General features: G+C 41.0%; 2 protein-coding genes and 1 non-coding gene across 5 annotated transcripts in view; 1 reads left to right on the top strand and 2 right to left on the bottom strand.

The window, feature by feature from the left end:
* Window positions 1-1,165: 1,165 nt before the first annotated feature.
* On the bottom strand, window positions 1,166-19,834 carry CCDC47 (coiled-coil domain containing 47). Of its 2 annotated transcripts, none has more exons than XM_029211401.1 (13): window positions 19,659-19,834; window positions 15,161-15,429; window positions 14,584-14,691; window positions 13,109-13,283; window positions 11,559-11,680; window positions 11,109-11,174; window positions 8,855-8,956; window positions 8,544-8,654; window positions 7,752-7,837; window positions 6,044-6,102; window positions 5,423-5,532; window positions 5,034-5,201; window positions 1,166-2,865 (listed from the first exon to the last, which is right to left on the bottom strand). In XM_029211401.1, the coding sequence occupies exons 2-13, from the start codon at window positions 15,422-15,424 to the stop codon at window positions 2,785-2,787; spliced, it is 1,452 nt and encodes a 483-aa protein (XP_029067234.1). In that variant the 5' UTR covers window positions 15,425-15,429; window positions 19,659-19,834; the 3' UTR covers window positions 1,166-2,784. The 2 variants fall into 2 exon arrangements, with proteins under 2 accessions (XP_029067234.1, XP_029067235.1); XM_029211402.1 differs by having other exon boundaries at window positions 19,710-19,727.
* Window positions 11,351-11,423, bottom strand: TRNAG-UCC. The gene has a single exon. It is a non-coding gene; the product is annotated as a tRNA-Gly (tRNA).
* Window positions 19,835-20,442: 608 nt separating the features above from the next.
* The window catches only part of DDX42 (DEAD-box helicase 42), a 53,116-nt gene continuing 47,888 nt past the window's right edge, over window positions 20,443-25,670 (top strand). The window contains exon 1 of one of the 2 annotated variants that reach the window (XM_029211403.1): window positions 20,443-20,618. The gene's annotated coding sequence lies outside the window, so the exon portion shown is untranslated. The remainder of the gene's footprint in view (window positions 20,619-25,670) is intronic. The other variant, XM_029211404.1, reaches the window with a different exon arrangement.

The raw sequence follows: 25,670 nt of genomic DNA on the forward strand, positions 1-25,670 counted from the left end.
CAAACTCCAGAAACTGGGAAAATACTTTTCACTATTGTTTTAGTAGTGTGTAATAGAAGCCACTCTTACGGGTATAACTGTCTTCTCCCTCTTACATGCTTTCAAATAATTCAAAGCATGAATTTGAATTCATGGAGCCAGGAACAGTAAGGAAAGAGACTCTGGGGTGATTAAGTACAGTATTTCATCCCTCACACCAAAACTAGATCCTTGTACAACACTGCTCTAAGTAATGTTCATGTTTCCAATTCCTATTGGATGGGTGGAATGAGAAAGCCAATTAATGTTTTTCTTTGGTCTAAGTTCCATCTAAAGAAAAGAGTTTCACATCTGGTGCCTGACAAGGAAAGTTTCTATTATTAAGGAAACAGAATTGTAAACTATCCCCCCCCCCGCCCCGCCCCAATAATACCCTGTCAAGTTTTGCAGATAAAGTTAGAGAACTCTGGAAGGATCTGCTTGGTTTTCACTGAGAGAAAGAAAAGCAGAACAGAATAAAGCAAAAATACACCACTTGGAGAATAGGCCTAGATGATACATTTTTTGAAGTGCTACCATTTACAGGAGAATTTTACATATATTACCTCTTAGTGTTGACCTACATGTGAGGTAGGTAGAGAAAATAATTACTTCCCTTACTTTGTAGAAGGAAGATCAGAACAGAGACTCAAAGAGGTTAATGACCTGCCCAAAGTCAAAGGATTGGTAACTGGTTTTGCTGGCACTAAAGGCCAAGTCTTTATCTTCCAGTCCAGCACTTGTTGTGGTATTGCTAAGTGCCCAGGCAATGCAGACAATACTGGAGGACAAGACAGGTTTTCCAACGTGTGACAGTCAACAACATTCTCCTCTCTTTGTCCTCTCAGTCATAGGAGAGACAATGGTGTCTTAACTCTAGTGGGGGACTTTGGGGAGAAGCCCATCAATGACATAATGGGGCTCTAAAAATATAAAACATTAATTAACTAGTGGGAATTCCCTGGTGGTCCAGTGGTTAGGACTCCACGCTTTCACTGCCGAGGGCTCGAGTTTGATCCCTCGTTGGGGAACCAAGATCCCGCAAGCCGTGCAGCACAGCCAAAAACAAAACAAAACACCAAAAACTGGTAACAACTATGGGCTTATACTCTTGTAGGGCAACCCCAGAAAAGTAAAGGCGGCACTCTGAGACTTTTGTCAATTAGTTTAATATATGTCCATAGGTAGTTCATACGAATGCTTAAATTACAAAATTAGCTGCCATGGTCCAAATGTGTGGGACTTTAAGAAAGCTTTTATTAATCAAAAGATAGCTAAGCATACCAACTTTGATTTCTAAAATGCAAGTTAAAGGTTTGTAAAACAAGGCTAATTCTAGAATTATATAGCATTAAGGTAATTAAATTTTGTTATTTTAATAACTTAATTTCATGAACTGTTAAAAAAAATATTACATTTGCATCTCCCAGTTTATACATTTCTGCATTAACCTAGAGAAAAACCCATGTGAAAAGTTTCCATGCAGTTACAAAGGCAGCAGCACATGCTGTTTTCACAGCAACTTGTTATTGCCTCAGAACACACCTGCACATAAAGCATCAACAAACAATACCCACCCACCCCCTCCCACAAAAAACCCAACCCTTTCCCATCCCCAGCAAAAATTACCTGGTACAAGCAGTGACTTAAAAAATGCTTTCTTAGTAGGAAGCATTTATAAAATGCAGAGATCTGAACAAGCTAAATGCTTGTGCAGGTAGATGGGCCTCTCCCCCAAGAGTTCCTTCCTCAAGAGGCAGAAGGAACTCTCAATAGTCTAGGAAAGTTCATTTTTAAAAGTATGTTTATGCATATTCATGGCTATTTCTTTGAAAGAATATACCCAGCCTCAACTGTGGAAGAGATACAAGCAGAAGGAGAAGCAAAGGGATATGGCCATAACACAGAGAACAGAGCTTCTCCGTGAACATCCCATACGTTGCAGCGACCAAGAAGGAAAACTTTTGTGACTTCACATAGACCACTGATCTCATCTAGGTGAAGCAGTTAATTTTTCATGCATTTGTTACTCAAGAAAACATACAACCACTTAAAATACAGCATTCACATTGTCATTAGCTCATGGTATCAGGTAAGGAGGAAACCGTGCTCCTGTACTATCTATCCCTAGAATTTTCCACATACATGTAAGTATCCTAAAGCCTACACATATCCTATCATACTGTCATCAGCACCGCCCACCTATAAACATATACTGAACTAGGCTGTTGAGCCCCTGAAATCTCAACACCACATATAGTGTTCTAGATTTTATTTTTTTACAAGTTTAACGTAGACACAGAAGAGAACACCAAGCAATGTTTATTGTGCAATTCCAATAGTTATCTGTGGAGTCTTGGTTTAGAGTCAGTCTTCACAGCCATTTCAACTGCCTAGTTTAAACAAAAAGCAACAATCTAATTATATATCTATAAATTTCATGATATTTCTTCAAATATCAAGCACTAAAAGTACTGATTCATGTTATAATTTTTAAGATGTTTTGAAACTACACAGATTTCATATATTATTCCTTTTATAAAATAATCAAAATAATTTGATTATCTGGAAGAAAATTACTGTAACAGAGTCCTTCCAATGTATCTATGACCTTTGTAAAACTCCAAACCAAAAACAGAACACATGATGAAATAAGGATTTCTCAGTCACTGGGAAACTTTAAGATAAGAAATGAACTGGTATTTTTTGTTTCCTGTGAATTCAGAGCTTACAGGTGGCATAAGGACTCAGATCTCTTGGATGACTTTACATGGCTTTCACTTTGATTTGTTTCATTTTCATTTGCTTCTTCTCCAATTTCTTTTGCTCACGCCTCAAGGCAGCTTCCTAGAGAGAAAGAGGGAATGCAAACTAAGATTTCAGTACTTGTTTAAAAAAAAGTCAAAACTAGAATACTGCCTATACTATTTAGGCTAGCACCACAAATAACATTCCAGAAGGTAGTTATAAGAATTGCTGGGGCTTCCCTGGTGGCGCAGTGGTTTAGAGTCCGCCTGCCGATGCAGGGGACATGGGTTCATGCTCCGGTCCGGGAAGATCCCACATGCCGCACAGCGGCTGGGCCCGTGAGCCGTGGCCACTGAGCCTGCACGTGCGCGTCCGGAGCCTGTGCTCTGCAACGGGAGAGGCCACAACAGTGAGAGGCCCGCGTACCGCAAAAAAAAAAAAAAAAAAAAAAAAGAATATGGAAAGACACTTTCTTGAAAGATTGCTATATTTTTAATATAAAAAGTTTATAAGATGATCTACATTAAGAAATGAAATAAGTACACTGAATATACACAGCTGAGGGACTAAATAAACTATATAGTATTAACAGTGGTTGGTTTTAGGGATGGGAACTGAAGGATTATGTTACATTGTTCTTACATGGTAGAATTAAGGTTAATTTTAATGTCTGTGTATATGTTTCTCTATACTTTTCAAATTAAATATGTAACAAAACAAAACAAGGCTCTACCAGTAGTGGCAGGAAGGTCCAGATCATTGGTATAAATGAGCCATTCAAGCCAGAAATTCACTATAGGGTTTTTTGTGTTTTGTTTGGCTCTTTTCCCATTTAATTCACTGGATCTTTTTACAAGGTACCTAGGCCTAGATACTATAAAGTGGTGGTTCTAAAAAAAAATACATGGTTTACACCCACAAGCAACTTACAATCTGACTTAAGTTCTGGGCCCCTCTTTTACTTAAACCTACTATAGTTTCAAACTCTAGAAATAACTGGAGAACTTTTTTTTCCATAGAAAAATGAAAGGCATTATCTATTAATGAGTCCATGTAGATTCTTCCTGTATATCTGTTAAAAAGCCATTTATATTTATAAAGAAGATTGCATAAACACAGAGCTCTATTTTCAGGGGAAAAATACCCATCAACTAAACCAAACCAAACCAAACCAAAGATTGATGAGAAAGGATGAGAGGAGGGCTGTGGTACTCTGGGCACTTCACTCAACAGCATTAATGACTCTACCGGCAACTAAAGTGCCACACAGGGGCTCACTTTTTTTTTCTTTTTTAAAAATTAATTTATTTATTTTTGGCTGTGTTGGGTCTTCGTTGCTGCGCGCGGACTTTCTCTAGTTGTGGGGACTGGGGGCTACTCTTTGTTGAGGTACGCGGGCTTCTCATCGCGGTGGCTTCTCTTGTTGCAGAGCACGGGCTCTCGGCGCACAGGCTTCTAGTAGTTGTGGCGCACAGGCTTGGTTGCTCCAGGGCATGTGGGATCTTCCCGGACCAGGGCTCGAACCCGTGTCCCCTGCACTGGCAGGCGGATTCTTAACCACTGCGCCACCAGGGAAGTCCAGGGGCTCACTTTTTCTTGGCAGCCTGCCTCCTCCACTTACAAGAATTTTCTTCAATCCTTGAGGTTATTCACATTAAAATTCACATTTCCCAGAACTTTGTTCTCCTCTTTTTTGATCAGCATTTACAAGGTTTAAAATTTTAGAGCTGGACTGCAGCATCTTACTTCACAAAACATGAGAACATGCTGATGTTTGAAACATAACAGACTACAGCCATAAAAAGCTCTTGAGTTTGAGATTCTAGTTATGTACAAAATAGAAAACAAAATACAAAGAAAAAATATTAGAATTCTCTAATTCTATAATCAAAATAAAATTTTTATAAAACAAGTTTATGTGGACCATAGGGCACATGTCCTGGCTTCTATTAAAATTCCAAATTTCTTTCTACCTTAGTATGTGTTTGGCTTGAAAAATGATAGTGGAACTTTCAAAAAGGGCCTACGCTGGGGGAACAGGATAATTCATATCATTCTCCAGGATTGAGGATCAATCTAACATGGTTTGAACAGGAAGGATTATTCTTTTTTTTACAGCGCTATCAACTGTCCCAAGTGCTGAGAAAATGCTAAGCTTTTAGCCTGTGTACATTCCTACACAGAACTACCTTAACAGCCAATATGGCACAAATAGGCATCCTTATAAATCTGAGTTTTACCCCAGTGATAAGAAAAGTTTGTCTTACCTCCAGCCTGCGCTGTTTCTCAGGATCTTCCTCATTCATGATTCGCTCCTTCTCTGCTCTTTTCTTCTCCTCACGCCGAGACTGGGCAGCTTCCTGTCTTTGCACATGCGTCAGCTTCAAGAAGTTCTCCTCCACTCGAGCTCGGTTCTTGTCTGCTTTTTGTTTGCCCTTTCCCCAGGAAACAAAGCAATTCATAAGAATTCCATTTCAATCCAAACAGATACAAAATCCCATTTAATATTCTTTCATAAAACCACTCCCATGTAGCACTTTTAAGTCAACTAGCAAAGATAAAATCACTGAAATAATCGAAAGCTGGGCCCCCTCCCCGCCGCCCCTTGGGGGGAAAAACACAATAAAAGGCTCCAACTTAAGGCTGCAGGTCTTACTTCTCTGTTGAGTCGAAACTTTTTGGCTTTATCAATAGAATAAATCACCATGTTCATCAGGGGTAGTAAAGCCTCCATATCCTTTGGGTAAGTGTTACCTGAGCCAGGCACTGGAAAACAAAACCATTTTCCTATTGAGTTAATGGCAGCATTCATACTTCTTGTATTAATTTTTTTTTCTTTTTGTATTAATAGGCTCCTTTCTCCAAATTTCTTAGGCAGCTAAAATACAGCAGAAAATAGAAATTAAAATATATAAAAGGATCTCTTACTGAAGAAACCAAAAAACCAATAAGCTGGCATGAGGTTTTTTTTTAAAGATTTTCTTTTTGATGTGGACCATTTTTTTTAAGTCTTTATTGAATTAGTCACAATATTGAATCTGTTATTATGTTTTGGGTTTTTTGGCCGCAAGGCATGTGGGATCTTAGCTCCCTGAACAGGGATCGAACCAGCACCCCCTGAATTGGAAAGCAAAGTCTTAACCACTGGACCGCCAGGGAAGTCCCTGGGGTTAGTTTTAATGTAGTTTTTTATAGCTATTGTTTAGAAAGAAACAATACTCTCCTTAAGATCATCTCACAGAAAACAAAGAACTCAGACAGGACACAGAACACTCACCATTAAATGTAAACAACAGTGTCCTCTTAGTGTCAGGTAGCTTTAAAGGCTGACCTTCCCTGTCATAAAAGAAAGAGCTATTTAGAAGGAACGCAAGAGAGAGATACTTTCCATGCACATAAGTCACCCAATTCACTTAGATGAACAGATAACTGTGCAAATAATCAGCACAGTATTTGGCTTGGCATCCCCAAGTTAATTACAATCTCAGAGCCTGAAGGAGCTTTACAGGTCATCTGGTCCACTCGTCTATCTGATGGATGCATTCCCAAGTATCTTTATCCTATCCTTCAACACCTCCAGCGATGTCCCCTCCAGGCAGGATAATTCCATCTCAGCTGGGGAGCCAGAAATGAGCCTGTATTTAAGTATGAGGCCCATATTTTAAATATTGGGGGTAGGAGTGTATTAATTAATTAATTAATTTTTGCTGTGTTGGGTCTTCGTTTCTGTGCGAGGGCTTTCTCTAGTTGTGGCAAGTGGGGGCCACTCTTCATCGCGGTGCGCGGGCCTCTCACTATCGCCTATCGCGGTCTCTCTTGTTGCGGAGCACGGGCTCCAGACGCGCAGGCTCAGTAGTTGTGGCTCACGGGCCTAGTTGCTCCACGGCATGTGGGGTCCTCCCAGACCAGGGCTCGAACCCGTGTCCCCTGCATTAGCTGGCAGATTCTCAACCACTGCGCCACAAGGGAAGGCATATTTTGATGGATTTTTATGTTTTATTTCTAACTCTTAATCTATCTTTCCTATGATGAAGGATCTTATTTTTGAGTCAGGCTCAGAATAAGTTGAGAAATAATCTACTATAGCATATATAATTTAGTTCTGACTCCTCAAAGAATCCTCTTGCAATCTTTGACTTTCAACCCTCCACACCTCCCCCCACACACAAAATGCTCCATGAATGCCGCAATGTGATACTTTGTCCCAAGTGTTATTACTGAGTTCAGCAAGGCAAGGATGATGCAACACCATCTAGAGGCATAAGTAATTTTGATTACCTTAGTGATTTTGACACAAAATTAAAATTTAAATTGGCTTTTAACTGTATTCAACTCCACAGTCCTTAGCCAAAAATTTAGGTCAGAACCAATTCTACACCAAGGGTAAACTTAAATATGCTCTCCTGCAACAGGATGTGAAATCAAACAGCAAATTCAAACCCTGAATATTTACATTCGAACAATATTACTATAAAGCCAGAAACTTTACGGGCATTAAGGGTGTCTGATAATACACTAGAAAGAATATAATCACTCAACCATTCAAAGTAGAAAGCCGGAAAAGGCCATGAATTACAAAATGCATACACCTGCAATCAAACACAAATCAAACGTCACAGATTCACATCATAAATTAAAAAGGAAAAAAATCCCCAAAAAACAACCACCCTAGACTACAAAGGACAGAGACTACCAAATGTATTTTCTTAGTATTAGCCATTCTGTTAGATTCTCATTTACCTCACTGAGTACGGGTGATGCATACATGCGGTGACACATGCAAACTGGGGAGGCTTATTTGATTGTCCCCCATAGGTTTTCAATTACCTTCACGATGCATGCAGTCAAAGCAAAGGAAAACTTGCATGCTGTCACCAACTTCCCTCACTCATTTGGGAAGGGAAATTGCAGAAGCACCTTGCAGGTGTTTCAACACAGAAAGCTAGTGAAGAAAACTGATTTCAATATTTTTATTTCATACGTACTCTTGCATAATTTTTGGACCAGAGAACTGGTCCGAAAAATGAACGGATTCAATCTTGTCAGCATAGTGTGTAAGAAAGTGAACCATCTGAAATAAGAAAAGAAAATTATTTTTTTAAAGTAGGTTTGATGCACTTCTCTTTTTTCATAGATATTCACTCTTTAATTCTCCTTACTTTTGCACGTCATGAAGGCTAAAGCTTAAAAAAAATTAAATTTAAATAAGGACTCTCCCTATGATGAAACTACTGCCCTTCTTTAGTCACACCAATGATCAAAATTGAGCAGCTGAAAATATATCTCAAAATAGTGTTCAAAATACGAGTGAAAGCATGAACATAAAATCTGAAATAATTTTAGGAATTCTTCACAACCACATCACCCAGAACTTACATTTAGAACTGTCTTTGAGCTACCCTATATTTTTATGATACTAAGATGTGCTGTTACCATACACAACCAATAGGAAAAAAATAGCTCTTTATATACCCGTCTTCTACACAAACTGAAACTTTAACAAACGTACTAAATGACACGGTGATAAGGATTAAAGTAGTAGTCCTTTTTCAAAAAACCTGAAAGCCATTGGCAATCCTAGGGACAATTTGTTCTTGATTTAGAGAGAATTTCTTGACTAATAAAACTGTCTTTTTGACAAGTGAATCTATTGTTTAAAGAAAGTGTTTTAATGGTTGTGTGGGAAAGGAAGATAAAATGAAGAATTTGTACAGTGTAACTTTCAGGGAGACTGCCCCGTAAATGGTCTACAAATGTATGTCTTCTATTGTATTTACCTTTGTATCCATCATTCCCTCTGTGACTTCTCCCATCTCTGACAGGATGGCCAAGGAGTCAGGCAGTCCATACTTCGCTCCAGACTTAGGTTTGTCACTACAAAACTCACTCTAGAGGAAGACGTAGTTGAAAGTAAGACATGATATTTTGTTATGCACAAGGATGTTTTTTCTCAAGAGAATATGTACTGACCTATTTCAAAGTGATACAACTGTTCAAGTGATATAATTACTTTATGCTCTGAAGTCAAACATTTATGTAATAAAGAGGCACAGTTTCGACATATTATTTGAAAAAGAACCTGACATACCAGATCCTGCATCTCTTTCTGTAGTCGTACCAAGGCTTTCCGAGTACCAACAGCAAACACATAGGTATCCATGTCTTCATCATTCATGGTTACTTTTATTTGCTTTAAAAAAAAACCAACAAAACTCACCTGTTAGGTTCTGTGATAGGCAGATTTCTAAGACAGCCCCCAATATGCCTGCCTGCTGGTGTATACATCCTCCCCTCGAATGTGAGCAAGACTTATGAATGTGATGGTATAATCATTACCATGATTATGCTGTGTTACATGGCAGATGGTCCCTAATCCGGTGACTTTGAGTTAATCAAAAGGGACACTATCCTGGGTGGACTGACCTAATCAAGTGAGTCCTCAAAAGGGACTGGACCCTACTTGAAGAAAGGGTGAAAGTGTGAAAGGGCTATGGGGTGGAGGCGAACCACGCGGCAAGGACCTGAGAATGGCCTCTAGGAGCTAAGAGCGGTTCCCAGCGACAACTAGCAGGAAAATAGGAACTTGCAACCACAGGGAACTGAATTCTGCCAACAGCCTAAATGACCCTATGAAGAGGGGCCCAAGCTCTAGAGGCATGGAAGCTCTGTGCACCGCCCCACCCCCATGCCTCTCTTCCATTTGGCTGTTCCTGAATTGTAGCCTTTACAATAAACTGGTAAATGTAAGTAAAGTGTTTTCCTGAGTTCTCTGAGCTATTCTAGAAAATTATTGAATCTGAGGGGAGGGCTGTGGGAACTCTAGATTTATAGCTGGGCAGTCAGAAGTACGGTAGCCTGGGGCCTGCAACTGGCATCTGAAGTGTGGGCAATCTTGTGGGAATGAATGAGACCTTTAACTTGTGGGATCTAGCATTAACTCCAAGTAGATAGTATCAGAATTGAATTGAATTGTTGGACACCCAACTGGTATCTGGAGAATCAGAGAATTGGTTGTTGGTGTTGGAAACACCCCAGAGGCAGGTTAAACAGTTTTTAATACGTGACATTGGGCCAGAGAGATAAAGTTATAGCCTAAAGAGTCTGGTATGATAAAACATGGCCCTATTTGTCTTATTAACTATATCTTTAAAAGTTTGGGTCAAAATTTACCAGTATATATGTGGAAGAAGGGAAATGTTAATGAAGGGAAATATAGCAAAGATCTGGCAAGATGTCAGCTGCTAAAGAAAAGGTTTTCTGCTCTTTTAAGCAGAACCCACATAAAAAGGCTTAAAAATATAAAAAACCCATATGTTTGTTGAGGCTGCTTTTCATTGCAGGGAAAAAAAACCCCAAAACAGCAAAAAAGGTAAAAGGCTGGCTGGCTCAGAGGAAAAGAGAAGATTAAATCTACCTCAGGAAAGAACTGAAAATGATTAACACAACACTCTAAAAAATAGTTTCTACAAAAAGATGGCTGAAGATGCAGCAAAACTTCCTCCCTTGAGTTTTAACTGAGGAGGCTCTAAAAATTCGTGGGTTAAATCATCAGCGGCCACATTAGAAAAATTAAAATAAATAAAAGCAACAGGTTTCCAACTAACAGTAAGACCTTTAAAATAACAATTGAGTTTCAATGCAATAAAAAGTACCTAATTATATTACCAATATAGCACTTATTAACCAAATACTACTTTGTATTTTGATATATATGCATACATTTCTTGTTCTACTAGATTATATAAAAGACTGTCTCATGTATTTTTGTTTCTTGCAGCAGTGGGAGTCAGCACAATTATTTATTGGAAGAATGAAGGGAGGGGGAATGTGGCATTTCTAATGAAGGACACAATTTTCAGATTAACATGTTAATTTAACAAAGGAAAGAAAGTATACCAAACAATAAGGTCTCCATATTGTGTTATGAACTCATTCAGCCCAAGATGTATTACTTGAGGCAAAAAATATTTGAAAAAAAAAACCCAGCCTACTGCCAAAGATAAAAGCAGATACCAAAAGCAGAGTCAGATGTGAGGGCAAACGGTCTGTGACAACTGTTTTTCCCTCCATCATCCAGGTTGATTCTGTTGATCTACCTGGTGACAGAGTATTACCTCTATCCCCACAAAAAGCACATATGTCTCCTCACACCCACCTGCACCTCCACCCCCAGTTTCACACTGAGTGGAAGATGATCTGTCTAGATAGAAAAGGTTCCATTTTTTGGGCAAGGGACACAAGTTGTTAGAAAGTCCAAATATAATCCTGGCAAGAAATAGAACAAGCTCTAAGAAGTTAAGAATTCAATCTGTACAGAGAAAACCAGCAGGAAGAATACATACCACTTGATCACTCACTGGCCTCATCATCCGGGCCAGGACATTCAATAAGTCCTGTCTCTTGAGGAACTAAAAAACAAAAAAAAAAGCCCAAGAGAACAATTGCAACTTCTGTTTGCTACAAGGAGAAGACATTGGAGGGGGACGCAAATGCTTCATCAAATATACTCTACATTTGCCAGTCACTAAAAAAGATGATTTTTATTTACTTATTTGGCCGTACCGCGTGGCTTGCAGGATCTTAGTTCCCTGACCAGGGATCGAACCTGGGCCTCCTGCAGTGGAAGTGCAGAGTCTTAACCACTGGACCACCAGGGAATTCCCAAAAGATGATTTTTAGATCTCATTTTAAGTCAAACATGAAAAAAATGAGACACTGATCTTACAGGACTTGGGATCACACTGGAAAAAATGAAAGGAAGATATACACTGTACCAGAAATTCCCTACTTACCCTCAGCTGGATAAGCATCCCCTCACAGCACACTCGACCAGAACACCATAGGTTGTAAATGTGCTCATTCTCCTGGTTCAGCTTTCCTGTGCTGGTGGCTTCTTTGTTAGTTCCATCATCCCCTAGGGGTAAAACCATTAACATGATTCACTGGAAATGTTGGGGCCTAATCACCACACACCCTTCTACTCTGACCCCAAAATGACGGTACCTTTAGGTTAACAATACTTATCTATCTTATAGAACTCTCCTTTAGACATAGATTACAACAGATGGGCATTATTCCTTTTACTTTTAAAATGCTTTATTGTTGCCATTAAAAAATTATGGACTCTAGCATTACTTGTGTGTCCTTGTTAGTTAACGACATTCAGCTTGGAATATAAGTATCTCAAGAGTAGGTACAAAATGGAGCAAAGTCAGTCTAAATGTCTCTGCCAAAAGTTAAAAAAAAAAAAAACCTATGTAGTGAATTAAAAATACCATTAATACTAACTATTCAACACTCCCTCACTGTGTTTCCTTTCATTTAACTTTATCCAAGTTTGTTTTTCCTGCAGCAAAATGATAACAGTGGTATTAAGAGCTACAAAAAGCTCAAATTCCAATAATTTCCTCTCTTCATTTAATTCATTAATGTATAAAAAAATGTGTCCAACTTTACAAGGTAAAGCAGACTGACACACCAAATGAAAACACGCCAAGGGAAGTAGAAGGCATTAAAGGCTGCTTATTTTTTTCCTAATTTCCAGGTCAAAAAGTACTGAAATAGTATATGGTACAGTGGACAGCATGGACTTTGGAAGCAGGTAGACTAGGTTCTAATATCATGGTTGCAGCTGAACAGCTTAGACAAATTTTAACACTTCTCCGGACTTCAGTTCCCTCCTTAGGAAAACAGAAACTATATCCAACTGACAGTATTGTTCTAAAGATTAAATAAGAAACAATGTATGCAAAGTACCTAGCACAACATAGTTAGTACACAGTCCTGCTAAAGGGCAGAAGAGATGGATACTTGCTTGCTATCAAAGGGAAACAAAGTGTTTAAAGCCAAACTGAAGTGAAGGTGAGTGAGTCTACTTTACCCCCTACACTACACCATTACAGGACTTCCTCTAAGGTATCAGTGTACATCTTGTACATCTATCTCTACAGTGGATCTGACACTAAAGTGCCTAAAACCTGAAGGAATTTTGAAGGACTTCTAATTTCTAAAAGATGAATTGAAAGCATTTATCAAGCTACCTAAAATGTCAAAATTCTTTGCTTTTGGCCAGGTTTTTATCAACTTGTTTTGATAACACTGATTGTCTCATTCTATCTGAAGCTGTACAGCAAATGATTGATGAAAGGTGAGAAAATTATTTCATGAATGCAATTGATTCATTATGCAAAACCTAACAAAAAAGGGATCCTTGAGAGAAGAAAAAAAAAGCAGCCTCTTCAGCAGTCCATGAAAGTAGTTAGATGCTTACACTGAGCAGAATAAGCAGTTCTTACCAGAAAGTTTTCAAACAGGTGGCTAGACTTGTATTAGCCTAACTTACCTACTAAGGTAAAGTTGCTCTCCAAAAGCTCCCTATGAGTGTTAAACCAGGCCTGAGCAAGGCGACTGTTTTTATTCTTCCCGATGATATAATTCATGATGTAGGCAAGCAGACCAGTCACCATTAAAATCTCTAGATAATAACTCTCCCAACTGTTCTGGAGGTGTGCAGGAACCTAAAGAAGAACAATCGTTCCATTTAATGTTGGCTGAGGCTGAAGGACGAAGTCTAACTCAAGGTATGAAGGAGAATGAGAAAACCCATAAACAGAAGTGGATACGTTAGATAACTGTCACTGAATATGGTTATACTTTGAAAAATATGCCCATTTTGGTTTTCCAGGTCATCTTTTTTTTTTTTTCAGTGTTACTTTTTTTTTTTTAATGAAGGTTTTATTATTTATTTATTTATTTGGCTGCGTTGGGTCTTCATTGCTGCACGCGGGCTTTCTCTAGTTGCAGCGAGCAGGGGCTACTCTTTGTTGCAGTGCGCGGGCTTCTCATTGCATTGGCTTCTCTTGTTGCACAGCGTGGGCTCTAGGCAAGCGGGCTTCAGTAGTTTTGGCACGTGGGCTCAGTAGTGGCTCGTGGGCTCTAGAACGCAGGCTCAGTAGTTGTGGCGCACGGGCAAAGTTGCTCCGCAGCATGTGGGATCCTCCTGGACCACGGATCGAACCCGTGTCCCCTGTGTTGGCAGGCGGATTCTTAACCACTGCGCCACTAGGGAAGTCCTTCCAGGTCATCTTTGTAAAAGATTCTTTAAGGAAATATGAGGATAATCAAATGGGATGAAACGCTGGAAAGCCCTCTGTATTCACCTTGATTCTGAGTCCCACCTCCCAAATAAGCCCAACGTCTATCCTCCTCATTCCTTGGTAAATAAAACTAGGAAGGCTAAAATAAAAACATATGGGTTGTGGTACTTCCCTGGTGGCACAGTGGTTAAGAATCCGCCTGCCAAAAAAAAAGAATCCGCCTGCCAATGCAGGGGATATGGGTTCAAGCCCTGGTTCAGGAAGATCCCACATGCCAAGGAGCAACTAAGCCCGTGTGCCACAACTACTGAGCCTGCGCTCTAGAGCGCGCGAGCCACAACTACTGAGCCCGTGTGCCGCAACTACTGAAGCCTGTGCGCCTAGAGCCTGTGCTCCATAACAAGGGAAGCCACCACAATGAGAAGTCTGTGCACTGCAATGAAGAGTAGCCCCCGCTCACCGCAACTAGAGAAAGCCTGCGCGCAGCAACAAAGACCCAACGCAGCCAAAAATAAAATAAATAAATTTATATAAAAAGAACCCAACAAAAGATACAGGTTGTTTTTCCGTGTGTCCACTGCATCAGAAGAACTGATGTCAAACTCTTTCATGGCTCCCACATTACAACAACACCAGCTACGTGTCACTAATTATATTTCTGAGGTTAATGACAGCAAGATATTTTGTTGGTTAGTTTGGGATTCAAAACCTGTATACCTACATCGACAATTGTTATTGGGTCTTTATTTCTGCTAGACGAAGTATCTGGTTTGTCTTCATAACCTTCAAATTCTTCATCATCATATGGTTCACTCTCGGTATCTCCCTCCTACGAAAATGAGGCACAATCTGTTTTCCCCCACTAACATCACCAGCAATTTTATCTCATTTTTATAGACAACATTTGCAAGGAAAAAAGAACATGAAAGCAGCAAGCACAGAACACAGAGATCTTACATATTTTAAACAAATGATGACCCCCCCATGCATTTGAACCCTGAGTTCTAAATGATACAATTCCCACCCACCCACATACCAATACATATCCACCCCCACTCCATCATCCTCCATCCAGGCTTTCCATAGAGAAGAAAAATACAATTCATTTTTTGTTGAATGTAAAAGGTGAGAACATACCACAGACATTTAGAAGAGCTCCACCTACTGAATAAAAATGAGCATACCAGAGGGTAAAGGTCTCCTTAGACCTGGGCATTACTTTTAATGTCTGGGAAAAGTGCTAGTTACACATTGTCCCATCCTTCCACTTCCCCAAGAAATCAATAAAGAACCTTTACCTGGGTATCTGCATCTTCAAAATCTCCTTCTTGGTTTTCATCCTGCCCTTCCAACTCCACAGTAGTCTCGTCTTCATCATCTTCAGTGGTTATCACTCGTTGAGGAGATTCAGTAACAGAGTCTTCTGTGATATCCTCAAATTCAGCAAAGTCATTATCATCATACTCTACGATGTCTTCCTCATCCTCGAAATCATCAAACTTGGCTTCAGAGACACTCCCAAATATCAAAAGAACAACACAGAAAGCATGGAAGGCTTTCATTGCCCCTTAAAAATGAGTCAAACAAGACAAAAACAAAAACCCTAAGTGGACTGCCATTCTACACATACTGATCACATTTTGTAAACAGTTAAAAATTAAATCTAAGACTCTTCCACTTTTCTCTTATTTAATACTGTTCATTTCAGATAGCATTGTATAAAGAATAATAAGTTGAGGTTCAAGAGGCCTGGGTTCTAGTCTGGACTCTCTCACTAGTTATCTGTAAAATCTTGTACTAGTCATTTAATTTCTTTAGGTTGGTTTCCATTTACACTGTGTATTCAGTACGCAGTTTCTGAACGCCTATAAAAAGCTTTATATAGAAACTGGGAGAGGGATAATGAAAGAAGAATGAGATGCAACTGTCTGTTGGTTGTAATAAAAATACTACATGAAGGGAAAAGCTATTCATTCTTAGATCAACCTTATGTGTGCACATCATCATCATCAAAGTACATGTTTAAGACACAAAGTGCGAGGCACTGTCCTAAAGACTTTACAAAACGCAACTAATTTAATCCTCATGACAACCCTCTGAAGAAAGTGGTTTTATTAGCATCCCCATTTCATAGATAAGGAAAATGAGGCACAGAAATGCTAAGTAATACAACCACCAAGTGACAGAGAGCTATGTTCTGATGCCAGTTTTGCCTCCAGAATCCCTGCTATCATCCACTTCTCAGGCAGCATCTCCAACGTAAGCCAGTAGCAGTGATTTTGTTACTTATTTAAAGCAGCAATTTTTGCTAACACCACCTACTAAAGAACCACAGTATTATCCTAAATGGTCTCCCCTGCTCAACTCTCTCCCTACTCCCTACTTCTCACTAAAAACTACTGTTATCCTTCTAAAACATGACTTCTGTTACATAAGGATTCAATCACCAATGAAGGCTAACCAATTACCCAAAGAATAATATAAAACTCCTCTGGCTTTCACTGCTTTTCATAAAATGATCCTACCATATCAAATAAAATGTTCCCTCACTAAGCATATCACCATGTCAGATACTATGCCAAGAGAACCTAGCTTCAAGGACGTGAGTTACAGTATGACAGGGAAAATCTGAAACCGGTTAAACCACACATACATACAAAAAACAAACTTATTTTGTTTATTAAAAATTGTTATGAATGAAGTTAGAAGCCAAGTTGTTTTAGAAGCAAATACACAAACAAAAAGGTTTAGAAGGTCATACATACATCTACATATAAATAGTAGTTATTATGTACGATAGGATTACGGACGTTTTGCCTTTATTTTTCTTTATATTGAATACTTTTCTAATTTTTCTATTACGTTCTTATAATAAAATGTTCTTTAAAAAATAAAATAAAAGGATAGTTCCTGCACTCAAGAAGAGGCACTGCAGACTGAGGAACAGCTATAGCATAGAGGGCTGAAACAGCGCATTTTAGGAGTTTGGTATGATAGAACATTGGGTTTGTAGACCCAAATGGGGGAAATGAGGCTAAAAAGGCCAGCACAGGCCAGATCATGATGATCCTCATTTATTTATTTATTTGATCACCCTTATTTAAATACCACACTAAGAAGTTTGGATGATTAGAATCAACTAAAGGATTTAAGTAAGAGAGTGACACAATCAGATTTGCAATTTAACCCTGACAGCTCAAACAGAGGGTGAATTAGAAAAGGGCACCTGAGGTGGGAAAAATAGGAAGTGGCTGAGATCATTAGATAAGAGATAAAACACAACTGAACTGGCAGTGGTATTGGGAATGAACAGGAAAACAGATTTGACAGGTATTAAGAATTATATTTGTCAGCATAAAGTGACTGAATATAAGGAATGTGGGGAAGGAAGATCTGGGGTGATTCCAAGTTTTGGCTTAACAGCTGGACAAAGTCATCCTTGAAATAAAAAACAATAAAGGAGCGAAAAAATTGGGGGAAGGCAATAAATTAAATTTAATACTTGTTGAAAAGTTTTAAGTGTTTTCAAGCAGTATGTTAGATGATTAACATTTATCTCTTAATTTTCACAATATCCTAAAAGGTATTATAACCTATTTTACAAAGGGAGGAAAGGAAGCATTTGAAGTATAAGCCTGGAGTTCAGGATACGTGCCTAAGCTGGAAATAGAGATGGTGTGAGAATGGAAGAGATCCCCAGGGAGTATTAAGAGTTAGGTTTAAAAAAAAAAAAAAGCACCAAAAAGTCTTGAAACAAATCATAACAGCTAAGAGTTGTGCATAATAGGGAGAACTGGAATGGGAAACTAAGGAATGGTTAAAGAAAAAGAGACTTTGGTCACAGTGGTAGCACAGAAGTCAAAGGAGAAGCATATTTCTAAGAAGGAAACAGAGCTCGGTTTCAATTGCTGCAGAAAGTTCAAGTAAGATATGGACCAAAAATTTCCCAATGTTAATAAGGAAGTCATTATTGGCAACTGCAAGGAAGTGGTAAGTATGAAAGCCAGGATGCAGGGAGCTGAGTACTAACAGAGTGAATGGGTGGCAAAAGGGAGTATGTATTGGGGTGGCCAAAAAGTTCGTTCGGCTTTAAGTTCAAACGAGACACATTTTTCACTTTCATGAAGAACTTTATTGAACAACACATTCACTAACTGAAAGAACTTTCTGGCCAACCAATACTGATCTCTCAAGGTGCTCTGGCATAGCGAATATTCTATATCTCATATTTACAACACCATAAATTCATAAAGGAAATTGGCTCAATATCAAAGGCTATTGCCCAATACCTTGCAACTCACGGCTGCTCAAAAAATGTTCTTAAAATTGGACAAAGTTCATAAATTTTGAAAGGCACCAATGATTTGAGAAATGCCACCAAGGATAGGCCAATATTATATCCTTTCCAATATTTGATCTTTGAGGTTAGCACCAGGGGACATTTTATGGGGAAACATAGCTGCCCTCTTGACAACAACCTCAAAGAGGCTTGCGATGTGTCTCCAAACACCCTTAGCTTCACAGTCAAAAGTGGAAGACATATGAAAAGGAGCACGTATGTTGGTGGAGTTAGGTTTGGTTCAAAACATCAGCTCTACCATTCGCCAGCCATGTGACCTTGGGCTAATTACTTAAACCCCTGTTCCCCACATACAAAAAAGGGATAGTCATTCACTATTTGCCTCACAGGGCTGTAGTGGATATTACAAGAGATACGTGCTTGGCACATAGAAGGTACTCAATAAATAGCAGTTCCCATTACTTCCTTCCACTGTGCCTTATAAACGCCCTTTAAGGTGTAAAAATACTTCATTTTTAGTGTTTCTCTTTCAGATCTCAGTTTTAAACTTTTTCAAATAGAAGCAAATAAAGGTTAACACTGGCACAGTCAACTTGATTAACTCCCTGACAAAAGGTCTGGTCATTTCAAAGTGAATTTCCACTTAGAACGTTCACACCACAGAAGCACTTCTAAGTTAACTCAGCCCTGTAACAGAGCTCCTTTAAGGATATTTAGGTTAAAATTATCCAAGCCATCCGTGCCTTGGCCTTCCTTCTCAGAAGTCTGTCTGGTGCACCTGTCAACTCATTTCTCAAACGCACAACTCCCTGCCTGAGAGGCAGTCCTGAGACTCCTGGAGCAGGGCACCCCAGCACTAACAAGTCTGGTCTGATTTCTTCTGCTAGCTCACCTGGCAGTCTCAGCGATTGGGTCTGGACTTAAAAACGGAAGAGGACTAAGTGCAGGAATCATTCCTTGTTGGCATTTTAGAGTAGGCCTTTCTGACAATGGCCAGACCCTGAGGCTTCTGGAGATCATGGAGACATTCTCGTCTCCTTACACATGTTGGATAAAAACATGTCATGTTAGAAACCTTCAGAGAAGACGGACCACAGAGGTTGCTGCTTCTGTTAAGCCTGCGGGGTCTAGTCTTTCCCCAGCAAGGAGAATCAATTCTACGCTCCGTTCTTCCTGCTGGCACGCTGTGGGCTTGCTCTAACTTTGCCCTGTGGGTTGGCATTTGCTCACAGTTCTGGAAGTTCCCAAAAACCGTTAAAAGTCACCCCAACCCCGATCAGAACTCCCAACAAAAAATGGGCCTTGGGGTGGACAAAGTCTGGTTTGTTTTTAAGAAAGTCGGGAAAGGCGAGAAGGCGCGGGGACCGAGGCATGTCACCATAGGCTGGACTTACGGGATGGGGTGGGAAAAGTGACCTGGTTAGGCCACGCAAATCAGCGTCACTGCTCGGCCCAGCCCGACCCCACCGACTAGCGCGTCACGGCCCGCTCCCTACCTGTACCGAGTGCTAGAACCCGGCCCAGCGCTCCTGCGGCTGCCGCCTTACCCTGCCTGCCTCTCGGGCCGGCCACCGCCTGCCGGGTCACTGCGGTTTCACTGCCCTCAACGCCTCTAGGACACAGCCTGACTAGGTAGCTCAGTCACGCCGCAACACTCTTCACGTAGCCTCCGCCAGCCGTTACGTAGAATGCGTGCGGCCCGTCCGCGCCTGCGCACGGCGCGGGGGCGGGACACAGCTCAGGGGGCCGAGCGAGACCTCCTCCTCCCCCGCCCAGCTGAGGCGAGGTGTGGAAGCTGGGAGAGTTGCATAAGCCCGGCCCCTGGGCCGGAACTGCCCGCGCCTATCCCTGTGCTCTCCACTAGGGTTCAGTCAAGTTGTCATCACGCTGAACCCGTGCTCCGGATGCTAAAAGTCGCCATGCTCTACGGGACCACGTGGCCAGAGGCACGCGGGGAAATCTTGCCCAGGTCGCATTTGCAAAGGAGCGGACTTTAGAGGATCGACGATTTTATGTACATGTGGTTTCCACTCGAGCCTCTTTCTTGGGATTTTTTGGCGGCTCCCAGTCAGTGCTACTTTCTTCACTTCCAGGCCCACTTCCTAAACGGGCCATGAACACTCTTCATCCAGCAGTAGTGCCTGTTAGGTGTCTGAGGTGTCTGTGAGGCAGTCTGGAGCTTTAGGGCCAGGAGCCCGCGGCGCCTTCCGGGAGCCATAGATCAGGCTCCGCCCTTCGGCCCGCGCTCTGCACTGCGCATGTCCGATTTTGTTCCCCTTCCTCGCGTCAGCTACGGGCCGAGAGGCGGCGGAGGCGGCGGCGGCGAAGAAGGGGGCGGAGAGCGAGGAGCGCGGTGGGACGGTGTCTGGACCGCTCGTACTTCGGGCCGTGGGATTCTCTCCGCGTCGGCGGTAGTAGTAGCTGCCTCTGCAGCCGCAGCAGCAGGTTTGTGCGAGGTGGGTCTGGACGCGGGGCCGTAAGCCCTCGGGGGCACCGCAAGGCAACTGTGGGGCCTAGCGAGGGCCAGGGAACCGCGGCCTCTCTTAACAAAGAGTCGGCGGAGCCTCGGGGAAGCCGAGGCGCAGGGGGCTGGGGAGTAGTAGGAGTGCGTGACTGAAACCTCGAGGGGCCCTTCCGAGCCTCGCCGTCCTCCCACGGCTCCCGCTTCTCCCGCAGCTCTTAACGAGGCCCAGTTGGCGGCGTTCCGGAGGCGGCGCTCTCCCGGCCGCCCGCCCTGCAAGGGAAGGGATTTGCAGGGTGCTGGGCTCCGGGTGAGGGATACCCGCGGGGAGGATTCTGACCCAAGCCAGCAGCAGTTAGCAGATGCTAGTCTCCAAGTCGGGGGACCTGATAGGGAAAAGTTGCCAAATCTGAGGACAGTAAAAGACATAGTCGGTAATCTTGGTGTAGCTTTGAGTACATCCGTGATTAGTATCACCATCGTCACACAAACTTTTTTGCGGCCTACTTAGGAGCCTATCTGATGTGGGTAAATAATTTATATGGACTTGCAAGCATACGCGCCAATAATATAAGGAAGAACAGTCGTACTAGTCGAGAGTTTGGGGGAATCATAGCTTCCTTATCACCTTAGTGGAAGCTTTGCCCCTCACTCCTTTGGTCAGTCATTCACATTCCTCTGGCTTCCCATACATATTGCTTTTTGTAAATGATCTTTGTATATCTATTGTCCCCTGTATACACACCCCCGAACTCCTAAAGAGCAGAGATTCTGCTTTAATTCACTTTAACTTTCCAGAGCCAAGCCCAGTGGAAGGTGGGCAATAAGTCTTTCATACCAAAATTAATTTTTAGACTTTAAGCGGTGGAGGGAAAAAAATGTATGTTGTATTTTCCTGTACCCAGAAGGGGCATTATATGGCCTAATCTGCAATTTTTTCACTCAAGAAATATTTTTGTTGATACCTTCTGTGTGCCTCTTCCCTACCACTGTTCGAGGTGTGTGACCCCGGCCTTCATGAAACTTACTTTCTAGTGAGGGAAAGAGAGACAGAAAACACATATATAAATTATACCATATGTTAGAAGGTAATTAATGCCTTAGGTAAAAAAATAAAGCTGCAAAGAGGGAAGGGGAGGTGTTGCATTTTGAAATAGCATGGTCAGGGAAGTATTTACATACAAGCTGATATTTAAGCAACTAGAAGGAGGTGAGGGAGTGACCCCAGCTAGTTTCTGGAGGAATGATCATTCCAGGCAGAGGGAACAGCAAGTATAAAGACCTTGCAAAGGACAATGCTGGCCTGTTAGAGGAACAGTTAGAAGATCAGCATGCTTGGAACACTGTGAGCAAAGGAGGGAGTGGTAGGAGATAAGGTCAGGGAAGAACTGGGGGGACGGGGGTGCGCGTGGGGGGAAGCACAGAACAACCAGGACCTTTTAGGCTGTTGTGAAGATTTCATTTTTCTTCTGCCTGAGATGGGAACTGTCTGAGGGTTTTGAGCAGAGAAATGGTAAGAACTGACTTACATTGTAATAATTTAGTGTAATTTGTGGAAGAGTACAGTTCTTTATATTTTAGTTTTATCAAATCTTTACGTAATCAGCTCTTAGTTTCTTTAAGCCAGCAGAGAGAAGAGAGATGCTTTTAAAATAAGTGTAATCCAGCATTTACTTGTATTTGGCTTTAGAAGAATGTGTTGAAATTCTTGGGTTTTGAACAGATTCTTGTTAAAGAACCGACAGATTTATAGTGTGAGTTGTTCTCAAGGCAGATTATTAGAGTGGGTGGTGATCAGCTGTCACTAGAAATCTTTCTTCTCCCAAAACACAAGTGATAATGTAGTTTTATAATCAGTTGTTTTTAGTCCACTATTTTTAAAGTCATTTAGATCGTATCTTATTTGATTGTCCAAAACATAAACTCTTGCCAAATTATCTTCCTTATGTTCCAACTTATTCTAACTCCCTAGACTGCTATTTCTAGCTTTCCTCCCTAGAATGTCTTCTTCCTTCACACTTCTCTACTCAGCTTACATCTTTCTGTATAAAAAACCCCATTTTCTGGGTTCTAGCTCTCTTATGAAGCCTGTCCCCATTTGTCAGCTCGTAGTGATCTCTGACATCTTCAGTGTCATGTGGCACTGATGTATGGAATCCCTGAGTTGAAAGAAACCTGAGAAGTCTAGCTTGATATTCTCCATTTACTAATGGAGAGATTGATTTTTGGAGAAAAAATAATGATCATAAACATGACAGCTAATACATATTGAGCACTATTTGGCAAGCTTTGTTCTAAGTGTATTTCTGTGTATGAATTCAGTTTTTCACACCAACCTTGTGAAGTAGGTGATAGTCTCACCGTCTTACAGATGAAGAAGCTAAGGCCAAAGAATCTGAGTAACTTCCATGAGGTTCACATCAAGTTAGTGGCAAAGCCAGTGTTTAAACATAGTCAGCTTGGCTCCATAGTCTATACTACTCTACCATGCTGTTATGATTTTCTGCTAAATCACAACATTTCAGCGCCTAAAACAGTACCAAGCAGGTATTTCAGCTGTCTTTAATTTTTCTCTTTAGCCAAGTTGTAAATTGCCTTGGGTCTCCTATATATTGAATAAACCTGAATAATGAGTGTATTCTCTGGAAAACAAAAGAGAAGAAAGTGAATAAGCCTGCTATTTTAGCCATAGAACTTGTAACATGGAGTTGGAGAGATAAAACAAGAACACAAATAGTTATGAATAGATGTTGGGTGTTTTAAGACTAGAAAGGGAGTTTGAGGAAGGAGATACCACTTCTCTTGGGGAATCATCTTCATGTCATAGTTCTACGAGTTGGTATTTGAGATAGGCTTTGAAGGATAGGACTATGGTAGGTATAGGATTTGGTGGGGAGGGAATACAGGTAGAGGGAAGAGTATTCACCAAAGTGCATGTAAAGTAGTTCTTGCCACAATGGAGAGCCTCATTCCTGCCTGATTGAGCAACTGTGGAGAGCTGTTGAATTGAAGGGAATGACAGGGTCGGAAATGTACGGCCGGGAGGTTTGGGGCCAGGGTCTGGAGGTACCTGGGAGAAGGTTTTGCGGAGCATCTGAGTGCTCATCTCCCTTGAGCGTGACTTTCCCTAGTTCCACTGTATTAACAAACACCTGCTGAAAAAAGACGGAAATTCATTTTCTCTTTTCACTATTTGTTTCTGACCCACTATACTTCATTTAATACTTTACCACATAGAGTCGCCTTTTATAGATTATGGGAAAGGAGAGGTGTTATCCCTCAGTACTGGGCACATAGCAAAAAGTGGCTATTGATCTATATAAAACAATGTTTGTTATTTCTAAGACCCAACTCAGGTTGTTCTCTTTAAAGCAAATGCTTATACATTTTGTTTATGGTTCTATCATACAGCTAATTCTTTTCAGGTTGGATGTTTTATTTTAAAAAGCACTATTTTTTAAAGAGAAAAAATGTAACTGAAATTTCACAAGTATGTTTGCATTTCAGATTAGAAACTGAGGTCTAGACAGCATCATTCTCTCTCATAAACTGGATAAAATAACAATCTAAAAATACATGTGCAAGTGGAATTATGATTCTTTGATTTTCAAGGTTTTTTTTTAACTGGTAAAAAAACTGAACCATTTTTAAGTGGGCAATTCAGGGGCATTAAGTACATCCACATTGTTTTGCTACCATCACCACCATAGTGTCCACAGAACACTTTTCATCTTGTAAAACTGAAACCATCTCCCCATTAAGCAGTAACTCCCCATCCCCCAATCCCTGGCAACCACCCTTCTATTTTCTGTCTCTGAATTTGCTACTTTAGGTACCTCATATAAGTGGAATCATACAGTATTTGTCCTTTTGTGACTGGCTTATTTCCTTAACATGATGTCCTCAAGGCTCATCCATGTTGTAGCATGTGTCAGAATTGTCTCCCTTTTCAAGGCTGAATACTATTGCTATATATTTATCTCACCACATTTAGTTTACCCATCCGTGGACACTTGGGTTGCTTCCACCTTTTGGCTGTGGTGAATAATGCTACTATGAACATGGGTGTACAAATGTCTGTCCCTGCTTTCAGTTCTTTTGGGTCTATACTCATAAGAGGAAATGCTGTATCATATGGTAGTTCTGTGGTTAATTTTTTGAGGAGCCACTGTACTGTTTTCCACAGCAGCTGAACCATTTTACATTCCTACCAGCAGTGTGCAAGGGTTCTGGTTTCTCCACATCCTTGCCAAGACTTGTTATTTTCTGTTGTGTAGGTTTCTTTTTTTAAAAAATTTATTTATTTATGGTTGCGTTGGGTCTTCTTTGCTGCACGCGGACTTTCTCTAATTGTGGCGAGCGGGGACTACTCTTCATTGTAGTGCGTGGGTTTCTCATTGCAGTGGCTTCTCTTTGTTGCAGAGCACAGGCTCTAGGTGGCACGGGGGCTTCAGTAGTTGTGGTGCACGGGCTCAGTAATTGTGGCTCACGGGCTCTAGAGCGCAGGCTCAATAGTTGTGGCGCATGGGCTTGGTTGCTCCGAGGCATGCGGGATCTTCCTGGACCAGGGCTTGAGCCCGCGTGCCCTGCACTGGCAGGTGGATTCTTAACCACTGCACCACCAGGGAAGCCCTTTTTTTTTAAATAGTAGCTATCCTAATGAATATGAGGTGATACAGTTTTGATTTGCATTTCCCAAATGATTAGTGATGTTGAGCATCTTTTCATATACTTATTGGCCATTTGTATATCTTTGGAGAAATGTCAAGTCCTTTGCCCATTTTTAAAATTGGATTGTTTTTGTTGCTGGTGGTTGTTTTTAATGAAGTCTGTGAGCTTTACCTGGGTGTCAGAAGCCATGTGGTGATTTTTCACCTTTTCTGTCATCAATTTGAGAAGTGTTTATGGAGGCAGAGGTGAAGTTTCAGAGCTATTTGATATGAGTTTGCCAGCTTGTGGGAAGGATGTACCAGGCATATTGTAACCTGAGAGAAGGCCCGGTGTGTGTGTGTGTGTGTGTGTGTGTGTGTGTGTGTGTGTGTGTGTG

Source organism: Monodon monoceros, unplaced genomic scaffold (assembly GCF_005190385.1).
Source record: "Monodon monoceros isolate NGI ecotype Baffin Bay Population unplaced genomic scaffold, NGI_Narwhal_1 Super_Scaffold_9, whole genome shotgun sequence".
Taxonomy (NCBI): domain Eukaryota; kingdom Metazoa; phylum Chordata; class Mammalia; order Artiodactyla; family Monodontidae; genus Monodon; species Monodon monoceros.

Bases quoted from the DNA above. Each gene is read 5' to 3' on its own strand.
- CCDC47 (XM_029211401.1), bottom strand. From the start codon at position 15,424: ATGAAAGCCTTCCATGCTTTCTGTGTTGTTCTTTTGATATTTGGGAGT. The intron at 13,284-14,583 runs GTAGGTATACAG...GTTCTTCTTTAG, and splicing joins ACCCAATAACAATTGTCGAT to GTTCCTGCACACCTCCAGAA. The intron at 7,838-8,543 runs GTAAATACAATA...TTCTTATTTCAG, and splicing joins AGGGAATGATGGATACAAAG to ATGGTTCACTTTCTTACACA.